Raw genomic sequence first — 23,966 nt, 5'->3', positions numbered from 1 at the left:
ATCTAAGCTCCACGGACTCTTTTCCAAATCTTAATTCATTCTTTCCAAAAGAGGAAATTCTCACTAAAGAGGAAATTCAGATTAAAGAGAGAATTCAAAGTAAAGAGGAAACTCTAATTAATGAAGAAATTCTAACTGAAGATGAAATTCTAATTATAAAGAAAATTCGAACTAAAGAGGAAATTCAGATTAAAGATGAAATTCTGATTAAAGAAGGAATTCTTACGAGAGAGGAAATTCAAACAAGGAATGAAATTCAAAGTAAAGAGAAAATTCTTACAAGTAAGGGAATTTATCCTTATGATTATATGGATTCATTTATGAGATTTAAAGAAACACAACTTCCTTCAAAAGAAAGTTTCTATAATAACCTTTATGAAGAAGAGATAAGTGATAAGGAATATAAACACGCACACGAAATATGGAAAATATTTAAGATAAAGAACCTTGGAGAATATCATGATTTATATCTAAAAACAGATGTTTTATTGTTAGCTGATGTGTTTGAGGCTTTTAGAACACTCTGTCATAATAAAAATTGTTATGGATTAGACCCTGCCCACTATTTCACAGCTCCTGGTTTAGCTTGGAGTGCAATGTTGAAAATGACAAAACAAGATATAGATTTAATCAGTGATGTTGATATGCTTTTGATGATTGAGAAGTCCAAGAGAGGTGGAATATCACAAGTATGTTCAAAAAGATATGCGAAAGCAAATAATAAATATCTCCCAAATTATGATAGTGAAAAAGATAGTAATTATTTGATGTATTTTGATGCTAATAATTTGTATGGATGGGCAATGTCTCAATCTCTGCCTTATGGTAAATTAGAGTGGGTGGAAGAAAAGGATTATGAAAAGGCTTTGATGAATATTGTTATTTCTTCTCAAGAGGAATTGAATGACGAAGAAGAAGGTTATTATTTTGAAGTTGATTTGAGGTACCCGAGTGTTCTTCATAATAAGCATAAAGATCTTCCTTTTGCATGTGAGAAAGAAACTCCAAAGAAAGAATGGTTAAGTGATTATCATAAAAGTTTTAATATTAAAGGTAAATCAACAGAAAAGTTATTAACAACATTCTATGATAAAGAGGGATATGTTTTGCATCAGAGAAGCTTAAAACAGTTTTTGAGAGAAGGATTGAGAGTAGCTAAAATTCATAGAGTTTTAAAATTTAAACAAAGTCCTTGGGTGAAAAAGTATATTCAATTCAATACAGATATGAGAGCAAATACAAAAGTAAAATTTGAAGGGGACTTTTATAAATTAATGAATAATGCTGTATTTGGAAAGACTATGGAAAATGTTAGAAACAGGCAAAACATTAGATTCGCAACATCTTGGAAAGAAGCTTCGAGATTGATAAATAAACCAAGTTTTGAGAGAGAAGAGGTTTTTCAGAGAACTTTTCTGCAATTCATATGAAAAAGGAAAGTATTGTAATGGATAAACCAATTTATATTGGAACAGCAGTTCTTGATTTATCAAAGATATTGATGTATGATTATTTGTATAATGACTTAAAGAAAGAGTATGGCGAAAATGTTTCATTGTTGTATATGGACACTGATAGTTTTATCCTAGATATAAAAACTGATGATGTTTATGAAGATATGAAGAAAAATATTGGAGTATATGATACAAGTAATTTCAGCAAGAAGAGTGAGTTATTTTCCAAAAAGAATGAAAAGGTTATTGGTAAGTTTAAGGATGAGTTGGGTGGAAAAGTAATGAGTGAGTTTATTGGATTGAGAGCAAAGGCATATGCTTATAAGTATGGTGAACAGATTGATAAGAGGTTAAAGGGAATAAAGAAATATGTAATAAAGAAATCAATAACTTTTAGAAATTATTATAATTGTTTGATGAATAAGAAAGAAGAATATAGGAAAATGAATACAATAAGAAGTTATAAACATAACATATATAGTGAAGAAGTAAATAAAAAGGCATTAGGAGCCTTTGATGATAAGAGATTTATTTTAGATAATGGAATAGATTGTGTTCCATATGGATATTGTATGATAGAGTGTATAAAATAGATTATGTTTTAACGATGGGAAGATGGGTTAGGGTTTTTTAAGGGCTACCGCCGCTTTTTCACAATATATAAATGGTTAAACCAAGTATTAATCAAACTAAAGAGTGGAGAAAATCTCAGTCTTGGTATATAAATGGAAAACATAATGAATGTGAAAAATATCAAATAAGTCTTATTGAAAAAATAACTAAAACAAAGGTAAATAAAACAAATAAGCGAATTAATTTAAAAACTAGTAAGTTAGAGGATGTAAAGAAAAAAATGAATATCCTTGAATGGACTGAAAACTTTGATGGTTATCAATTGAACAATGAAAAAACAATTTACTATAATCTCAAAATGATATGTGGCTCAGGAGGTGGCCAGATGAGAGCATTAAGAGAAGTTTATCATTTCGTAATGGCACAAAAGGGGTATCTTCAAAAATATAAAGATTCAAATGTTTTGTTTGTCAATATTTTAGATGGGGATTATTGTGCAAAGAAAATTAAACTATTGAAGGAATTTGAGAATGAACAAATCTTTATCGGTTCAATGAGTGAGCTGTTCAACCCCCAGGTGTTCAATTCAATGAGGTTCAACCTCCAAGTTAAAAGGGGAGACAAATAAATATACCTTGGGATAAAAAGGGGGTTTATTTTTAGGGAAAAAAAAAGGAATCGCTGAAAATCCCCCATTCATTTACATGGGGAAAAGTGAGCCAGAATCAGTATTCTTACCCTACATATATATATATATATATATATATATATATATATATATATATATATATATATATATATATATATATATATATATATATATTTATACTGTATATGTGTGTGTATATATATATATATATATATATATATATATATATATATATATATATATATATATATATATATATATATATATATATATATATATATATATGATTGCTGTCAACCACCTTGTTCCTTTCCCAGATTCACCAGATAAACTTTATTTTGCTCTTTATTGTTCCTGGGTAGGTGTCTCCAATTACACTTCACAATACATCCCCGGTAATTGAGTTTTATGTGCTGGGGGCTGTGCAATGCAATGATGGCTGATTCAGGCTGGGATATAGTTACTCCTTTGGCATTCTTTCTCAGCCTGATTGCCAAGATGAGTTCAGAGCTTTGCACTGAGTTTGGTAACAACCTCCCAGCAACAGCGGGTTGCCCTGTTACCATTGTCACATCAGAATGTTTTGTGATCGAAGGTACAATGATCACGCACTCACTTCAATTTCAGGGTGCATGACTTTCTGTGCAGAATAGCAAGTGTGCAAGGCGAGGCACATTGCGGCTTAAACTGCAAATAGCTTCCAAAATCTGCTGACTCTTCAGCCGGATTGATTGTCAATTTGTCAGCTTGTTTCTGTGCACCCATGGATTTCACCGACTTTGGAACGTTTGCTGCATGCTGTGGGTCAATAGCTCTCCTTTCTGTGGAGGTAATTACCTTTCATGTATTTCTGTTGGGAATGGATATTGCGCTTCCGTGACAGCGATAGATTCCTTGGTGTTTTCACAAATAGTGACAGGTGACAAGAATTTCTGACGGCAAAGATCATGTGCTGTGTTATAATGACCTGACATCCATCACCACAATTTCAATTTGCAGGCTACATTACAACATACCAAAATTTCCTGGCTTAATATTCACGCTTGGAATAATTTTACCACGTGATTTGTCAGCACCTGACCTTTCTCACCATGGCACGGATTACCATAATGGTTTTTGCTTTTGCCACTTCCTGACTGTTTTCTTAAACCATTCTTGCATTGGCAGAAACCTCTGCTTGCCCTGATGGACACTTCAGTGACAAATTTTGACCAAAACCTCACTAGCTTGGCCCATGAATAGAATATCCATCTTGTTTCTGGATTTATGTGTAAAATATTGGGTCGATAAAAATTTGCATGAAACCTTGGCTCTTTATAGCTTTCAAGACACAAGTCTGATATTCAAAGCCATTAAAGCTTCCATCATACCCGCACTTTTGCAGCTGGATATCATGAGGCAGCTTGGAGCTGACACCTCATGCATCTTCCTTCGTGTAGAATTTATCATACAGACTGGTTTATAAACTGGTTTATTAACCATACAGAAAAAATAATAATGTTTTTGCAAAATAACAGGAAGTTGATTAATACATTCTTTTTTAGTGTTTGATCCACGAATGCTCAGACCAGTAGTGTGATGTGATAGACCTCTGCAAGGCAATTTGGATGTTCTCTTTTGAAGGCATTTTCCACTTCTGTCAAATTTCCTCAAATGAGCAGAATTCCAGTTTTATGCCTCAAAATTTGTTGAGAATAAAGTTGTATGACGGTACTTTTATTCTTTGCTGATGTTGCAATGGCAGTGCTAAATGGAGCACAATGGATTGTTTCCTTGATTTAAATATATATATATATATATATATATATATATATATATATATATATATATATATATATATATATATATATATATATATATTCCCTTTTATCTTATTCATCTTGTACTGGATGCTCTTTTTTGCAGGTTCAGCAAATATGATTGCTATTAATATGAAAATTCCTTCTTGGAATGTATTTCTGGATGTGCTGTGCCTTGACTTTACAGCATTCTGCAATACTTACCAAACTCATCACATCAGCAGTCACATTTGCAGGTGTTTGACTTTCTCTATACTTGAAGGCAATGCTGATCTTCCTCACAACACATTGACAGATTATCTTAATCTCAGGTTTCCTATCAGGCACTACTTGATTTGTTAACATTATTTTAGAAAACAAAGGCCTGTTACTCTCACCTTAAAGACAAGTTGGTGGCCTCTCTTTATCATACCATCTCCTTTTTGATCTTGCACCCTCTGCCCTCTCTTGGATCTGCACCCCTAAGGTTTCAGCAGGGTGCACACAGTCTGCCAGTAACCCTCTTCTTGTCAAACTCCCAAAATACAGGCTCACTGCAAACCTCCTCAGTCTGTTCAGTCCACATTTTTCCCTCCAGGGATTCAAGACAGCTGTTCACCACTACCTCAGGTCACCCACCATCCATAATCATTATCTCTTCCACCCCAAATAACCCCATTCACAAGCATTCCCTTTTCCAGGTTATTGTGACCCCAGCCCCCCAACCCCTCCAACTCACCTCTTTTCATTGGTTAGTCGTTGGTTGGTTTGTTTCTTTTCTGTTTCATCCCCACTTTCACCTTCCTTTTATTGCTGTGTTTGAATCAGTTTATGTGCAGCTTGTTCACCCCAATGTGTCCTTCTCTCCTTTACCTTGATCTCACTCTCACTTCTACAGTGCTGTTGGTGTTTCTCTCTTTCCATTTTGTTCCCTTCCATTTTCTTGATGCTCTTCCACAAGCCTTCATCATATATACAAAAACAACACCAAACCACTCTTTCCCTTTCTTACCAAGACTGCTTTTGTAGCACCTAAAGGCCCGGTCACACCTTGACGTTTTAGCCAGCGATGGCAACGTATTAAAATGTATGTAAAACGCTGGCTTACGTTGAACTTTTGATGTTTTTTTTTAAAGATTCGGACGTATTCATAGCGACTTGGTCTTATGTATAACGCATTGGTAACGGACACAGAACGTTTCGTTGTGTTATAGATAACTTATACCAACGAATGCTGAACCTGTTGTCGGCCTACACAACCGATGCCCAACGATAGTCTAACTTAGGCATAGCGCGTTGCACGCATCACCGACGATGTCGTGACGTAGCCTATTAAAAGGCTGACGCACAACGATTCGAATCATAACTGCCGTAGAAATGGAAGTGACAACATCGCGGTCACACCTTGGCGATCTTGCCAGCATATGCTGACCTATGAAAAATGTGTCTAAAACGTTGGGGCACATCAAATACGGTATGAGTAAGTTTGGTATACGTGAGTAGAACGCTAAAGTACTCTATCATACGTCGTAGCAAGTAGAGTACGTCAAGAAATTGAAAACATGTTCAAAATTTTTGGACGTACTTGGTGTATGACACACGTTCCACATGCGATGGGGATAAGTTTTACACACGATATGTGGACGCTTACACACGTCCACAAAGGCTACTTATAAGCTACTCATAAGTCGAAACACGTCGCGGTAATGTCTTTTTTACGTGAAACTTATTTCTAACTGATGTTTGACGTGCTTTGAACCAATTCTTTACGTAGTCCCAACACACATCGACGTATGTAGACGTATTCCAATGACGTCTTCCGGTCGACAAAAAAAATAAATTAACGTGTTTCTAGCTTACAACTGCTATATAAAGACGTGTTCCCAGCGGTTTTGGGAATTGGTATATAAAAATGCTGCTCATAAAAGGGGAACCCAACAGTGTTTTCGAGTCCTTTTTGAGTCGATGTCCATGTCAGCAGTAACAGTATTAGTATTAGTATTAGTATTAGTAGCAGTTTGTTCATGTTGGCAGTAGTAGGTGAGTGTGAGGGGAAGGGTGTGGGTTATGATGGATCCTCCTTGCGTCCGCGTGTCCAAGCGTAGGAGACATCTTTGCACCATTGTTCGAAGTTCTTCACGGCTAATTTTTTTATGGGGCTTTTTCAACAATGAGCTGTAGCTTGTTTTTACGATTTAGGTCTATTCATAACGGGTTGGACAAATGCACAATGAACTAATAATGTGCTTAGAGCGCTTTGATTACTTATAGATACGATATACCAACGAATAATTATCGTGAAGCCGGCGTTCACAAACTATGCCCAACGATAGCCTAACTTATCCATATCGTGTGGCAGTTTATCTTTGCCGGTGACATAGGGTTTGCTATTCATAGGCTGCCACTCAACGATTTAAATGGCTGCATCTCCACTATTGAAAGTAGACGCTTGCGCTCAACAATTGGATTTTTTTTACACTCAACGACTTTTAAACGGTACCACTCAGCTATTTTCATTGTTTACAATGAACGATTTAAATTGCTGTCACTCGCCTTTGTTTTTTGACGCTGGGGTTTTGAAATTTGAAGCGTTTCTTCTGAACGTGTTAAAACGCTCAAACTCGACTATTTTAAATAGACGCTGCCGATGGACCATTGGAATCATAGCCAAGCTAGACATCGAAGTGTGAACATCCTCGTCATGCCGAAGAAAAGTTTGAAGAATGCTGCAAATAAGTGTCCTGGCCGTGGCCGTGGACGCTGACTCAAGGACGATCCATTATACCGACGTCTTTCAGCCTATGAGTAACTTAAAAGTAACGTCTGTCGATGTGTGGCAACGATCGCGTAACGTGCCAACAACACGTTAATCATAGGTTAGAAATAAGTTTCGAGTACGCTAAACATTACCTCGGCGTGTCTCAACTTATGATTAACTTACAAGTAGCATGTGTTGACGTCTGTCAACGATCGCAGACCGTGCATACAACTTGTGGCCAGCGTAGCGGAACATGTGAGTCATACGCCGGCATACGTCGTGAAATTTCAAGCATGAAAAAATTTGAGGACAACCAAAAAGTACAACGTTTAAAGCCAGCGTACAACGACGTATGGCAGTGTTTTTCAGCGTGCTCTCAATGTTATCAAAACTTACCCATAACGTATTCAACGTGTGCCAGCGTTTTAGAAAAAAAATTCAAAAATCGGCATACGTTGGCTAAAACGTCAAGGTGTGACCGGGCCTTAATATCTTACTATGACAATAATGAGTGAATGACCAACATAAACATTGTAGACATCTTAATGAACAATTAATGTAGTCATTTGAGACAACTTTAAGGATTAATGCCCAAAATGAGGGCTTCTCCTTTCTTCCCAGGGTGGTTGGCATACCTCGATCAATGTCTGTTGATTTCATCCATTGTTCTACCTGTTTGCCGATGCAGATAGACACTTGTCTTCACCAGCAAGATAAGTTCTTCATTCTACAAGGTGGATTGTCTCACAGCTTAGGTTTATATTTTCAAGATATTTACATATATATATATATATATTTATTTATTTATTTGTAATTTCTGTCTGTCTGTCTGTCCATTGATTCATAAAATGAAGAACAATGTTACAAAATCTTCCTCTCACATCTTTATCACGTGATAAAATGTCTGGGCAATCAGAAGCTTATCTGTATACAACTCAAAGTCCTTTATGAGTACTGTCTTTTTACAAATTCCCAGTTCATGTCAAGTGTGGATCAAAGCCAGCAAAAGAATTGGCAGCGCTACTTTTCACTGTTAAACACAAATTCTCGATTCTCTCTGGTATTCAGACAGTGCTTGGCTGACCACCTACCACATGGTCTAGCATCTTGTACCATTCTTTCACTTTGATATTTATTCACGGAATAGTTAATAGTATTTGCAGATGGAGCTTCATTCAAATATAATTGAAGTTTTGAATGCTCACCGAGGTTGAATAATTGATCCAGTTGCAAAAACGAAAAACTCCAAAATAACAGACCTTTCTCTTGTCGTTCAACTATCCATGTCTTCACAATATTAGACCCTTATGTGAAAACACTGCAATGACTAGCCTGTCATCTTTCAGAGGTCGGCAAAATGAGTACCAGTGTTCTGGTAATAGAAGGCACTGCATCAGTGGTACAGCTGCACCCACAGATAATGATGCAACCAGCAGCCACAGCCTGCACCCGATAGCTCGCTGAGAAAACGATCAAACTTTAATCCTAGCCATAACATTTTGTATGTCTCTCCCTCTTGCTCTTCATCAACGACCACTCCACCTAGCCACAACACAGCTTTCAAGTGTTGCAAATGCCAAACGGTGATTAGGTGCACATATAATGTGTCGATAGCTCCAGGCATGTTGGAAATAAACGAATTGCCATGCCATGAGGATGTTACACATCAGTTAATTACAGACCTATTGCCCGGCCTAATTAAGGACAGTCGTCTGTTGATCTGAGCGATCTTATGATAACAGAAGTCTCCTATATTTGAAGTGGTCTCTCCTGTGGCCATATACTGCGGTTTGGTTTGCAATTGACAGATATAAATTGGGCCAACGTCGGGAATATAAAATGTACTTTCAAGTATATACCGGGAGGCTTGTCAGTGCCTTGAACACAACTGCTTGATCAGGTTAAATTGCCAATTTTTCTTTACAATGGCTCGCATGGTCACACAGTATGAATGTAACAATGGTCACACATTTATTGGTGGCACTGCTATATTTTTTGTTGAGATTGATTCCGAGATAAGATCGACTATAGGAAATTGTGCACAGTGGCAAATAACAGTGCAGTATAAGGAAGCATGTTTTCCTTGTTCAAACACATCAGGGTGGACATAATGGCGTCAGGGAATACATTTTTCGAATTCCAATCAATTAGTGTTCGTAATGTATTATATTACGTGAGTAATTTTGCAGAAAGGATAAATGAGGAAACTATTCTACCATGTCCCCTAATTGCCATTGTCCTGCAGGTGATAGGTACAGTATGAGCTCCTCCATTAGCATTAGTCATTGTAGTAATGACTGCAATGTCAAGGACATCTTCCAGAATGCTCACATGATTTAATGAATACAAATAAATCGTTTTATCTCTTTAATTACGACTTTTTCTTCTTTATGCCCTTTGGTGGGCATTACACCCTTTTACAGTTGAAACTAACCTACCCAGATTAGAAATGTGATGTTTTAAAATGCTTGTGGTTGAGATTAATGAAGGTGAACTGAGAACTCGGCAATTGTTACACCACAACCAACCCACCCCCTTCTATTCTGCTTTTCTCCAGATTGCGAAAGTGATAAATACAATTCTTTCGAAACATTACGAATCGGTGTTTACCGTCGTTCATTACAATAAATCGCAAAGATGTCAAAGCAAAGACATTATGAAGAAGGGTTAAAGAGGTCAAGATGAAGTGTGCTATTACAGTGGAAGGCAACTTGGTTACTCAGTTGAGAGCCTTCTCGGCGATCATGAAACGAGAAAGCATCAAAGTGGTTCTTGAGGCGCATGGTCGAACTATGAGGTGAATGAATGTTGCGTTAAAAGTGAAGCGTCTGCAGTGTTCGACCCCCAGGGAAGCAAGAATGGTGGCTTAAACCAGCTTCGAAACATGTTCATACCAGGACAGGCCATAGCTGATGGTAAGGTCAAGGAGCTCTGGGGATTGGATCTTGGATGAAGCTTCATCACAGAGAGCGAGAGGTGGATTGACTGCGGCCTCCCTTTGGGTAGGTGAGGGGAGGACACTGTGCCCCTTGAGTTTGTAAGACATCCTTTCAACATTCCTCCCACGACCTTTTTTATTCAGGTCAGGAAAAAAGTAATCCCCGAAGGAGGGAATTATGGAATGTTTGTATCAACTATTTTTTTTTTTGCTGTATCTGATTTTCCTTGTGCTGAGAACAAGAAGCTGCCCTCGAAGCGAATGTTAGTGTGAGCTTTGTCTTTCCAATACAATTTGTTTAGGTCAACATTTGCACTTTGAAGATGGATTAAATAAGCCAACCTATTTATTCCATCCTACAGCATCAGATAATGTATTAGAAAAAATGTATTTCACCAAAGCCATTAGTAATCTGTCAGGAAAAAACAGAAATTGATTTATCTCTGTTAGAACAGTTTTCAGTGTTGTCTCCATACCAATGCAAGAAATAACTGATTCGTAATCTTAATATCTTCTTTTATTTTTACCCTTTAATGACATGTTTGTTTCTAAGAGCATTGTTGTGGAAATGACTCCAAGGGGATTATAAATGCCAAATATTGTATAATTATTTCATTATTGAGTGCCTATAAAATGTATACATAAAAGTAATTAAAGGTTATATCAGACGTGCGTCGCTAACTTGTATAGTAGAGCCGTCAAATCGACTCCATCGTGTTTGTCTAAAAATCTTCATTACTGCGAGTCAATGTTTTATGTTTTTATCCTCTGTTTTCTGTCTTAAATGTTTCTTTTGAGCAGAAAAACGTTTAGGCAGCAAACCATCATGGTTCCCTTTTTGGTCGTGGTGGTCATAGCAGAAATGGGTGAAGGGTCAGCAAAAGGCTGTTCCGCCAACCAAGCCGAGTGAAGGACCAATGGTGAACGAGAGGGGAGGGACGTAAACCATCATTGCTGATGCGGGCAAAGTTATAAAAGTGTGGGCCACTAAGATTGAGGAGTTGAATGTGGCACACAACGTTTGGCCTGCATGGGACATTCCCCTCTAATAGGTGACTCACCGGATTTGCCCACCATCTCTCTTGTGTTGTCGACCGCAAACTTTGTCTCTCTATCATGTGCTTGAGGCCTTAAGATTAGGATAATTAAGGAATGTACTGATCGTTCACTGACTTGTGGGAGCATATCAGGTAGTGGGTTAAAAGGTCTTTATTGTGATTATTTCATTGCTTCCTTTAAAAGTACCGTCCCCCATGTGCCATCACGACACTTATAAACCAGACTTGGTCTCTTTGCTGAATTTTGTTCATCATGGTGGCTTCATCTGTTGTTTGTTAAAATCCTGTTCAAGATCGATTGGTGCTGGAAATTTTTGCATCATGTGACATTGTTTGCTTGGTCTAAGATTAAGATCAGTCACATGATTGCCTATCGGCACAGAGCTTGGGTGCTCATCGGTTCCAATGGGTATGGTAGCAGAGATCAGATGCCGCAATCCACCAACCTGGTACTGTTGACTCACCTGGCCTCTGCAGTCGTTTTGACAGGATCCCAAACAGGCAACCGGAATGGACCAACTGACGGTTGGTTACAGTATTATTGAAACTTACATTGATAGTGCTGTCTGCAATCCCAACCCAAAGCTGCAAATGATTTAAGATGGAAACTGCACAATCTCGAAATTATTATCCTGCGATACTGACTTCTGACTAAATTTGAAAGGAGGGGGTGTCACCCTCGCAGCAATGTGATGCACTTATTATCCTCGCATGATGAGACAAACAAAGGGATTAACCCAAAGTAATTATTTCCCTCCAGAGGTTTGAAATTAACTGAATCGGTCAACGTGGAAAAGATGGCAGTAACCAAACACGCTCGTGACTTAGGTACAATTGAAGAGTTTCATTGAGACAAGACAGACAGTACAGAACACCAGACAAAAAAGACAGACACAAAACACAATTATTTAGCACAGAGGAATGAAAACCCCCTCACTCATGTATTGGTCCTTAGAGGTGGGGGGGGGGGAGTCGGGTTCCACTGGGGGACATCGTCAACTAGTGGGGCTTGATTTGAAAAGTTAAACTGTCATTAAGATAGGCCTGTTTGTGTTTTTGGAAGCCATTCTTTTTCTGCCCCAGGACATCGAAGTGAGGAGACAAGAGAGTAGGACAACTGCACATGGAAATTATGCATTTTTGATTGTTTGCAACAAAGGGGGGAGTACGATAAGGAAAATAAGTAAGTTAGCTGTGGCTCGATTCCCACAGCCGCTCTTGGTTTATTTTGTTGAGGTTAATAATCAGGTGTGAGTCTGTAAAAGTGAAGGCAAGAGCTGTTGCCCCTGAAGTGAACCTTGCAAGAGCTGTGGTTCCAGGGGTGGGGGGGGTGTTACATTTGTAGGGGGGGGGAACAGATAGAAATGTATGGAGTAGTTTAGACTGAGTATGAGTAGTTGGCCAATCTCAATGTAATTAAGTAGGGAAACATAGCTGAAGGATTGTCTTGGGTAAATGTGCACCATGCGGAGGATGTTGTGTGGTCATAATTAAATATGGTTTAAGGTTAAGGAACTTGTATGTCCAACCTCTTGTAATGTCCCTGGGTGAAGCGGCGAGGTGCCTTGGCAAAGAGAGAGAAGAGCAGAGTTTCATCGCTCCCAAGAAGGGCAGAGTTTTGTTGCTGCTGAGAGGGTGGAGATTCTGGGTTCCAGCGAGAGGGATGAGGATAATTGCATTAGGTACAGAGGAGGAGAACGCAAAAAGTTTCCTCGTCTGAGGAAGAAGTGTTCTGTGCTCGTCTCCCTGCTTCATCGTCCTGCCTGCCTGCTCGTTCCTGCCCTCTCCCTGTTCCTGCCTTCACCCTGGCCCGCATTTATCATCCTGCTTGCCTGTCCGTCGTCCTGCCCGTGTCCTCATCAACTGCTTGCCCAATTTGTCGCCTGCCTCATCTCTCATGCCTGTGGACCTGCTTCAACATCTCCACCAGCAGAGCTAAGTCCTCATGCGGTTCTTGTTCCCATCCCCATCTGTGCTTGAAATCTAGTGTGTGGCGCCTTTAGATTTTATTGCTATTCTTAGATAATTATTTGTTGATTGATTCCGTGTTTCCCCCTTTCTTCCCCCCAATTTCCGCCGTCGTACTCCTCCGTCATGATTCCAACATCAACTTGTTATTTATTTGTTCGGAATTAAACCCTGATTTGAAAGAGCGACGATTCTCGTGTGCTTCTGTGATTCTGTGATCCAGTGTGCACAAAACTGCCATTTGATGCAGTCCAAGGGAGTTAAATGCTAATCAGTCCATCCATTCAGTGGCCCATGTTAATCAGCCTTGAACACAACAGTGTGTGTGTGTGTGTGTGTGTGTGTGTGTGTGTGTGTGTGTGTGTGTGTGTGTGTGTGTGTGTGTGTGTGTGTGTGTGTGTGTGTGTGTGTGTGTGTGTGTGTGTGTGAGAGTTGTTGTTGACTGCAATCTCCACACATGGGTGGGTTTCAGGAGATGGGACAGTTGATTGTTAGCCGTTGCTGTGTTTGTTAACGGTCGTCAGCTGGTGTTGTCTTCATTGTTTAGTTTGAGTACAACGCGGATGTCGATGGTTTTTGCATTTTGAGATGCTTTCCAGTTAAATTTGAGAAGAGCAGAGACCCATAATTGATATAAAATGGCCATTTTCTTCCAATTGCTCTTTCTGACTTTTTTTGGTTGAAAAATAGATACGACTTTGAATTTTGACCATGAAGCAAGAGAAGTCGCAAGGAATAATTATTTCAAGAATTTCACTACATTAATTATTTTGAAAGTAAATGATAAGCCACCAATGAATTTTATTTTGCCAAAAAAAACCCCCTGCTTGCATGTATTATGAAGTGCTATGGTGTGGACGAGAGAAATTGATGGAGTGATGCTACAGGAGTTCTATGTACTTGAGATAATCAGGCCATGCTCGTGTTTCCACGGTGTTGTGATCAGTGTAATTAGATGCCCAATCTGTCCAGATAGTGATGAGCTTATATGCACTGCTTGCTCATTTATATATATAAGCGGAGGAGCTTCATTGACACTTTCTCAAATGTGCTGTTGTGGTAACATGAGTTCTCGTCGAATAAGCTTAACCTTATCATGAAGCTTAATGAGTCAGTCTTGGGTTCAAGAGCCATTCTCTATGATGTGAAACTTAATAGAAAATAGAAGGAAGACATTGTAATATATTAGATATATCTCCCAAAATTGTTTCATTCGACTTATTTTTGCACATTTTATGTCACAAACATTTTGTCCTGGGGTTTTTTCATCCAAATATATTTTCAGGTATTTCTATCTATTGCTGCTGAAAACTGGAAAGAGAATGACGTGGAATATATTACATCCGAAAAAGTGGATGTGCCACACAAGGTGTTATTTTTTGCTAATCTGCTTTTAGGTGCTGAGTGGAAAGGAAGGTTTGTGAAAAGAGAGATGTCTGGGAATCGGTTGGAAGAGAAATTACACATATTTATCATTGTTTGGAAAATTATTCAGGAGCTCTGGTTGACTAACTTCTCTTTTACTCGTTAATTGTGCCATACTTTTCTGTCCCCTCTTCATCCTGCACACGTGTCCAGCCTGGGAAGTGCTGTATCGTGATGGGGACGGGAATATCATGCTGTTGGACTTTCAGACAAACGAAACCAACAAGCTGGCAGATGGATCTACAATGGTAAGTCAGTTTTAAGTCAGTAAGGGATGAAATGTGACAAAGTAGCAATGCAGGGTAAGGACAGTCCATAAATTGAGTAGTTGGATCTCATGAGTATTTAATGTACCTGCGTGATTGACAAGCTGCAGTTGGCTCAGTGTATTTGCACAAGACTAGATTCATGTCATTAGGGGATGCTAAATATCATAAGGACTTTTGATGTGTGATTATACCCACCTGGATGAGATAAGTGCAAGGTGTGTTTTGTTTGGATTTAGAATCCTAGACGGGATATTTAATGAGGTGCAGGTGTCAGTGGTCAGGGTGAGATCGTTGTGGTGGTAGTTGAGGCCCGTACATTTTACAGAGCACTGGGGTGCTTGTGACTAAGAACCAATTCTGGAGCATTCACTACTCTGGAGCAGGGTGTGAAAATTTCTGCACCAAGCAGCAATGGGATTCAAATCCACACCAGTAAGAGCAACACAAAATGGCTTTACCCATTTCAGCACCAAGTCACTCAGGTGTAAGTGATGATGACAAGGTGTACAAATGAATGGATATATATGTGTGTGTACACATAAACTATGTCTGTTTGTGCATATATAATATATATAATATATATATATATATATATATATATATATATATATATTTTCTATATACATGCTCATACCAGGATTAGCACTGTTTTGATAAAAAGCTCTGTCATGCAATGTATGTTTTTAACAAGCAAAAATTGATTAAAATCTGTCAAGCGGTTCAAAAGTCCTGTGCGAGAAGAGGCAACACACAACAGTCTTCTTTTTTCGGAGTTGTGTGCTCAGCCAATAAGGATACACTGTGCGCTGATGGTAAAGGAATGCAGTTTAAGTAAGCAAAATTACGCTGGCGATCTTCAGGAGCAACCAAACTCCTGGCGTAACAGGTGGCGTGAGTCAGGCCCCTCAGCACGACAATATTGTCACAGTCACCGGACTCAGACCAGTATCGTGATGTGCATCCTTACAAACGAAGGTATACAGCTGGGTGGTCAGGAGGTCAAATCTACCACCTGCACAATCCTCAATTTAGCGAAGGACTGTCGAGGAAAGAGACAACACCATTTCCCGGAGGAAAGAGACAACACACCATCCTCCGGGAAAGCTGAATAAATCTTTGCTTCGGTTTTTGGTGCACAGAAAACTGGAATGAGGATCCATTTCTGCGAAAGATTCCCCATTTATTCAGGATTATTCCTCCAAGCTTTTGCTATCCTGACTCACCGCTGTCTTATGTTGCTCCGACTAAATGCATGGATATTTACAGTTCCGTAACTTACTGTATTTTCTTGATGTCATTATAATTAAAAATTATTGTTTTTATTTATGAATTGATTTAATACATTTATCATGTGTACACAATCATTATTTGTACTGTTTCCAATATCCCCATTTGAAGCCATCATATACTGCTTATAGGAGAGGAATGATGCTGTCTGACCTTAATCTCCATTGGAGCCATCTCATAATTACCTTACGTAGTGCTGTTGTGATTCATGCTCAATTTTCAGGAATGCACTCTGGGCATTAATCAAGGTATGAGTGTGCTTGTATGTTCATATTGTCGTGTTCGACGTGCCGTTAACACTGAACCGGGAGTACAAGACACCCCATGAACGACCGAATATTGTTGAGTTACTTGTGACTACGTTCAGTTCTTCACTTCTTTCCATTCCCCAATAATCACCCAAATGCGATCTGAACCTGCCGATGAAACACAAGAGAGGCAAAAGGCAGGAAAACTTTTCTTAAAATTAAAATACGGTTTATTGAAAGATAATATGAGGATAAGGGAAGACAAGACACTATAAGGAGGATGGAATAAACCAAACGGTTGACAAACATGAATCGGGATGATGGGACACGCAAACTTCTGTGTCATGGGAATGAAGTCAAACTCCCTTGTGGCGCCTATTACCGAACTCGTATAAGAACATAGGGAAAGGCGAGAGCTTGAGCAGGCACGAAGTTGGTGGTGGCTGAAAGCCACTGGCACACAGGCAAAGTGCAGCTTCGGACCGGCAGGGTGGCATCAAGGAAGCAATGGATTGTGAGGCGGCATCCACCTCTCCAGAGAGTAGTGTCCTCTCTGTTACAACAAAGAGACAGACAGACAGAGACAGAGACAGAGATAGAGACAGAGACATATAGAGATATAGAAGTTACTTCTCCATGCCAAAAGCTCAACTCCCACGTGCAGTGGCGGTCATGGCCCTTGTAAGTTCTGAAACCACCCTCATGGATGGTGAGTTCCTCTCAAGGGCTGCTCGCTGCTTATGGGCAATGCCATTTTCAGGGCCATCCCTCCCTGTGGGATGGCCCGAAAGAAAAGTATTCCTTCTTTAGCCAGGGCTCTACAGCAAACATTGCTGCCATGGCCTGTGGTCCACTTGGCCAACAGTCCATGATTATATCCTTCAAAAGCATGCAGCACATGCAGCCGATATGAAATGCCAAAAATACTCCACCTGGCCTCACCTGTACAGAAGATTTTACACAACAATCTTAACCTATCTGCTTTATAATGGAAGTTCACTGCCTCCTCAGTGCACGTTCTACAATACGACTTACCTCTCGACAAATAGCTATATAAGTAAATCTAAGTTACACCATCACACAAAGTTGTTCTTAATGCAATGTAGCTATGGATCCCCCCCTCCCCCTTTTTCAACATAGTTACTTATGTACTGGTTTACCTCTGCCACCAAAGGTGAAGGAGGTAGTGTTTTCACCACTTTCTGTCTGTTGGGTAGTCGCTAGACTTCCCTTATTCTCAGGTTTTCCGTCTGTATGTATGTCTGTCTGTTTGTTTGTATGTAATGGACAGCTCTGGAGGCCAGAGGAGTCAACCAATTTTGATGAAACTTGACTGGTAGGTTCATACCAGGATCTAGTTCTATGCTTTTGAGCACCTTTGCTATGGACACCACCATTGCTTCGCAACGGGACTTTGAAATTTTTGAAAAAATCCGAATTTTTTTTTTTTTTTTCGAAAATCAAAAATCGGCTTCTGCGCTTTTATACGCACTATAATCAAACTCTTTGTCAAAAAATTTCAGCCTGATCCGTCAAAAACTGTTAGACTATTATGCAATTATATTACTATATGCTTTCACCCCAACGTTCACGTTGGGATTCCCTAACGTAGGGTTGGGGAATCGAACACAAATGATGAATGGACAGTTGCTCGTCATGTTCCTATAGGGAACAACGAACGGCAAAAATGCCATCTGATGTGTTCTCTTATCTACATCTATCTATAATTCCAGCAGTGTGTGTGTGTGTGTGTGTGTGTGTGTGTGTGTGTGTGTGTGTGTGTGTGTGTGTGTGTGTGTGTGTGTGTGTGTCTGTGACCGCTGTTTCTCGACAACCACTGGTCTGATCTAATTGAAACTTGCCAGATATATTGCTGGGGACCTGAGTTTGTGCCTTTTCAAGGTTTGATATTAATCGGACAAGTGGTTCCCAAGTTATGGCCATTTATTTACCAAACCAATGACGGGACACGTTGCTGCGTAGGCATGGCCGATGGGGAAAGGGCGCCATTTAGTTACCAATTTCAGGACACGTTGCTGCATAGGCATGGCCTTTGGGGAAGAGATCCTCAGACACGTAACCCGTAATGGGGAACAACGTATGGACTTCCGGATAGTGATGACTTAGTGTATTCTAATAATTTCTCGATTTCTTATGCGCATTATAGATAAACACAATGTCCCAATCCAGTCGTCGTTTATAGTCCATGGGCCCAGGCCAGAAATTCCACTTGTCGGTATCATCTAAGGAAACCAATCCCAGTTATGATTTTTGAATTGGTGTATATATATATATATATATATATATATATATATATATATATATATATATATATATATATGCAGAGATGCCAACTTTTGGAAATCAGAATTAGGGAGGATTTTCAACCGACACCAAATAATGTGCGCGAAGCGCACATCTCGAGCGCGGAGCGCCGACCTCATGGCGGGTCCAGGGCCCGCCTTAGGGCCCTGGAATCTCTGGGGTTCTAGACGGTCTCTCGTGCCCTCTGAGCCCTATGTTGGAGCATTTAACATGTTAAGAATTCCCGCTTTTTGAACAAAAAAAGGGGAAAATTGTGCACTTTTTAATGTTACATGTATGTTAATATTAGTAAGTTAGGGGACAATCAAAGATTAACAAAAAGCACAAAAGAAGCAATATTTTTCTTACCTTACTGGCTGGTACTACTGCTGCTTGCTTTTTCCATGGCAGCTTTGTTGAGTGACAGCTGTGTGGCTCTTTAGCCCTTCTGATTATGTCTTTGCTGTATTCTCTCTGGTAGCAAGGGGTGTTATGAGCTAGTTTTTCAATTAAGAGAGCTTCCAGGGTTTTGACACTCAAATTGGGACGAAATTCAGTATGATTCTTCCGTACAAGACTGAGTGCCCGCTCACATGATGCGTTCGAATGAGGAATGACCAAGATTCCCTTCATCACTTTGCTCAAATTAGGATACTTCTTGGCACCAGTGCAGGGATCTGTGAGCTATGAAATCCGATGCCACTGCTCATCCACTCTCACTGTCTCAGTAGCAATTGTAGCCATGGAGGCGTCTGCCTGGTAGTGAGCGAAATCACTCTCAAGACTGTCTATGTCACTATCACCGCCACTGAACAGACAGGGGAATTTCTCCACACAGTCAAACCCCACTTCTTGGTGTAGCTTAACATCCAGCACCTGAGCATGCTTGGCTAATTCATCATCTAGCGGCCAGGTTTTGAAGATGTAATTGCAGGCTTTCACATAATATGAGCGAACTGCACTGAAGAAACCTTGGATGTCTGACTCACTCAGAGTGAAGGTGGATTTCTTGAGACTCCTTTGTTCCCTTATATACAGTTTGGCATCGTTCCCAATCATGAGGTCCTCATCATTCTTCTGATGATTTCTGTCAGAGAAGGGTACATTTACCAGAGCAACCGATGACACCGATGGTTTCAAAAACCGTACCAAGATATCTTTCAGAAGACCATTCAATTCTCCGTGCAGGAGATGAATACAGGGTTCGTCTCTTTGGAGCAGAAGATTGCGCTTCTCAAAAAGCTTGTTAGCATATCGAAGGAAGAAACAATAGAGTTTTGTTTGTGGAGACAAGAACATCCTGTTGACACGTTTTTCTCTAGATTCCTGCACAGTGTTTGAGGAAGATGCGCTTTTAGTTGTAGAACTCGTAGTACACTTAGCCGCAGGGCGATCACACTTGCGTTTACTGCCAGCAGAAGAGGTCAGACTCGTAGTACCAGATCCAATTTTACGTTTGAGGAGAGAGCTTGAGGTAGGTGCAGCCAAGGAAGAAGACCTCTGATTCGAAGGTTTTGCTGAGCTTTATCAAGTGATTTGGCAAAAGCAGAACTTAACTTGGGTCCTTCTTTGCCTGTAGATGGGACTATCACAGTCTTTCTCGACTCTGAAGGAATCTGCTTTGTAGATGAACGTGATGAAGGGCCGGTGATGCTCCCTGCTCTCAGCATTGGTTTTGGTGCTGTCCCTGCTGTCTTCTTCGCAGCAGATACTGCAGTGGTAGTGGTGAATGCTGCTCCACGAGTGCTTGATCCTGCAGTGCCAGTACTGGCAGTAGATACAGTGCCGTCTTCTTGCTCGTTGTTAGAGTCTTGGCTAAGTTGGTTGCATTTTTCTTCGTACTCTTCTTTGAAGAAGAGGCGAAGTGGCTCCCACTGTTCAATCAGCCTGTCTAGGCACTGACCAAGGGACAGCCACCTTGTTGCGACATGCTTCAGAATCTTGTGTGTCGGGGCATCACAGAGTTCTTGCAGTGCTTTCACTCCTTTGACGCGTTTACTACTTTTGTCCAAGTAGTAGTAAATATCGATGAGAAAGTCATCTAATTCAATGGGTAAGGCCTGAGCCGCCTTCTTGGTCAGACATTGTGCATCATATGGCAAGGGCATCCCATGATGTAGCACTCTGATTTTGTTTGTGGATATAAGCAGCGACTCCTTTGTGCTTGCCCACCATGACAGAGGCATTATCAGCACAAAAGGAAACACAATTTCCCCACGGAATTTTTCCTGTCACTGAACTCATGATCAAGCAGTTTGAAAATGTTTTCTCCAGTGGAATCTTGTTTGCACGCAGGCAAACTTAGCAAACCTTGCTTCACAATCCCAGCACTGTTGTCATAGTACGAAATCAGGACAGGATATAGCTGGGCCTCACCACTGTCATTGCTACCGTCTGAGCTAGGCTAAATGGAGCTAGTCTAGCAATATCGGCAATAGATGAAGCAGTAACATTTGACAACTCACCAATTACACTGGTCAACAACAAATTTGTTGTCTGCATTTTTTAAGCTGATTTAGGACGAATCTGATGCGCTGAATCCAAAACTCACATTAGTTTTGTTCAATCAGGTCAAGTTTTTGAGATATGGCCACATGTCGTTTTTTACATTTTTGTTCACATGTACGCATGTGTGGAGCATTTTAGAAGAAGTTGGTGGGGGTAAATGTCATGTCAAATAATTGTTTTGATTGGAAATAATTATTTTAATGACAAGAAGTATTCAGGTACGATAGTTCTGGGTGATTATGTCGAAAAGGGATCAGTTTGAAGTCAAAAAACCTCAAAATCTTCCAAAAATTGGTGAGGCAAAGCATAAAGTTCGTGGATCAAAACTAAAGTTAATGGGGCAGATTTTGTAATAATGTGATACAAAAAAGTTGTATTTCTTGAAATAACGAACTCTGAAGAATGTACACTACCTACATGCGCCAATTTATGACATGCGCTTCTGCCTCAAGCTTGGAGTGCCACAGTACGAACCCAAAGATTGGAGACTGTTCATTGACAGCAGCAAGCGATCACTGAAATGTGTTCTGCTACACAACGGCAACCAGTTTGCCTCTGTACCCATCGCTCACTCGACTACACTGAAGGAGAAGTATGAAGCGGTGAAGTACGTGCTGGAGAAAATTGGTTATGATCAGCATAAGTGGTTTATTTGTGTTGACCTGAAGATGGTGAACTTTTTGTTGGGACAACAGTCTGGCTTCACCAAGTACCCATGTTCTCTGTGCATGTGGGATAGTAGGGACCGTGCTCAGCATTACACGAAGAAGGACTGGCCTGTGCGGGAGGAATTGGTGCCATGCAAAGAAAGGAACGTCATCAACGACCCTCTGGTGGACAGAGACAGAATACTCTTCCCACCGCTGCACATCAAGCTCGGCTTAATCAAGCAGTTCACCAAGGCTCTGGACAAAGATGGTGACTGCTTCACTTACTTGTGCCAGGCTTTTCCAGGATTGACCATGGAGAAGTTGAAAGTTGGCATCTTTGATGGTTCTCAGATCCGTCAGCTCATCAGAGATCCAGAGTTCAAAACGTCAATGAACGAAGTGGAACTGGAAGCGTGGAAGACATTTGTTTTGGTAGTGAAGAACTTTCTTGGCAACAATAAGGCCAGAAACTACGCAGAACTTGTCAACAACATGCTGACTGCTTTCAGAAACCTGGGGTGCAACATGAGCATCAAGATGCACTACCTATTTTCACATATGAACCGGTTTCCTGAGAACCTGGGTTCAATGAGTGACGAGCAGGGGGAGAGATTCCATCAGGACATGAAGGAGATGGAGACCAGGTATCAGGGTCGCTGGGACGCAGTCATGATGGCTGACTACTGTTGGAATCTGAAGAGAGACCTCCCTGCCGCTGAACATTCCAGGAGTTCGAAGAAACGGAAGTTCAAGCCCTGAAGTTTGAACAGTGGTGACGCAACATGCAATTTACTTGTACTTACCTTTATCAATGCCCACCATTCAGATGACAGTAATCGATGTTTCTATCATGGAATCAATAAATGTTGTTGGCAAAACATTTTTTTTTTCTTTAAAACATGTTTAGGATGATATGTGTTGACAAAAATCAGCTGATAATGCCACAAAAATGTAATTGATTTTGTCACAAGATCTGATTTTTTTCAAATCAACTTAGCACAAAAACCTGACCTGATGGAGAGAAACGGATGCCATTTCCTGATTCAGCAGTGCCAGAATACCCTAATTCACTTGTAGAAATCTAGACAACATTCAGAAAGTAAAAAATTGTTGACCAGTGTTCTTTTTTTCTTCTTTGTTCTTGTTCTTTTTTTTTTTTTTCTTTTTTTTTTTTTTTTTTTTTTTTTTTTTTTTGTTTTTTTTTTTTTTTTTTTTTTTTTTTTTTTGTTCTTGCACATCTTGCACATCTTGCAAGTTTTTGTTCTTGCACATCCATACTTTGAAGCAACTTTTGAATCTGGAAACATCTTTTGAAATAGAGGTCCAGCATGATCTGAGACTGATATGGGCAAGTTATGTTCCACAATAAATCCACTAAAGAGAAGTTCCGCTCGGGTAACATCCTCTTCCTCGCTTGTCCCTTGTTTGGTGAAATAATTCAGAAGTGTACCGGTACTCGTGCTCGAAGATCTCTCCTTTGCAATGTCTGTGTGCCGTTTGCTTCCAACGTGCTTCCGAATATCATCGCGACCTCCGTGCTCAACTGAAATATCAACGCTGCATACTGTACAATACGCATGATGAATTCCTCTTTCAGACTTTCGAATACACGGGTATTGGAGACTGTATTCGGTCTTGTACTCTGAGACCATTTCTTGGTCTTCGTAAGTTTCTTTTCTGCCATTTCGTAATCAACATCGAGGGCTTGAAGCATCGGTAACTTCGAAGTCGATGTTCCACAGCTGCAGCGCGACTCGTAGAACTCTAGCGGCTGTTAAACACCGCACGGTGGTCGCGACCGCCGGGCTGGTACGGGGCCCAGCTGCATGCAGTGAGCGTATCGCATGCATATACACTGTGCATACATACCGCATGCACTGTATTGCACACACCGCATGCACTAAATCTCAGTGCATGATCGCATAAGCGAGATCCAGACCCAATGTTTCGCTGCTCCTCATTTGAATTTGCAATTTTTTACGTACAATTTGGAAGCAGCGAACGTTATGGAGTTACCACATGCTATACGTAGCAGACGATGCTTTTCATTCAATTCTCATACTAGTACATTCTGATTAGTGAACAGTGCAAAAATATCA

General features: G+C 40.1%; 1 protein-coding gene across 10 annotated transcripts in view; it reads left to right on the top strand.

Moving 5' to 3' along the window:
• The window catches only part of LOC147030532 (inactive dipeptidyl peptidase 10-like), a 780,352-nt gene that overhangs the window by 386,485 nt on the left and 369,901 nt on the right, over positions 1 to 23,966 (top strand). For all 10 annotated transcript variants that reach the window (XR_015056434.1, XR_015056435.1, XM_085874668.1 and 7 more), the window contains one exon: positions 14,755 to 14,849. Coding sequence is in view for 8 of the 10 variants with exons in the window: in XM_085874668.1 (XP_085730794.1) it covers positions 14,755 to 14,849 (95 nt within the window). In the remaining 2 variants the exon portion in view is untranslated. The remainder of the gene's footprint in view (positions 1 to 14,754; positions 14,850 to 23,966) is intronic.

Source organism: Eptatretus burgeri, chromosome 3 (assembly GCF_056783735.1).
Source record: "Eptatretus burgeri isolate ZD-2024b chromosome 3, Ebu_testis_v1, whole genome shotgun sequence".
NCBI lineage: Eukaryota > Metazoa > Chordata > Myxini > Myxiniformes > Myxinidae > Eptatretus > Eptatretus burgeri.
The sequence above is the reverse complement of the archived record's forward strand: the minus strand, read 5'-3'. Positions and strand labels throughout refer to the sequence as shown.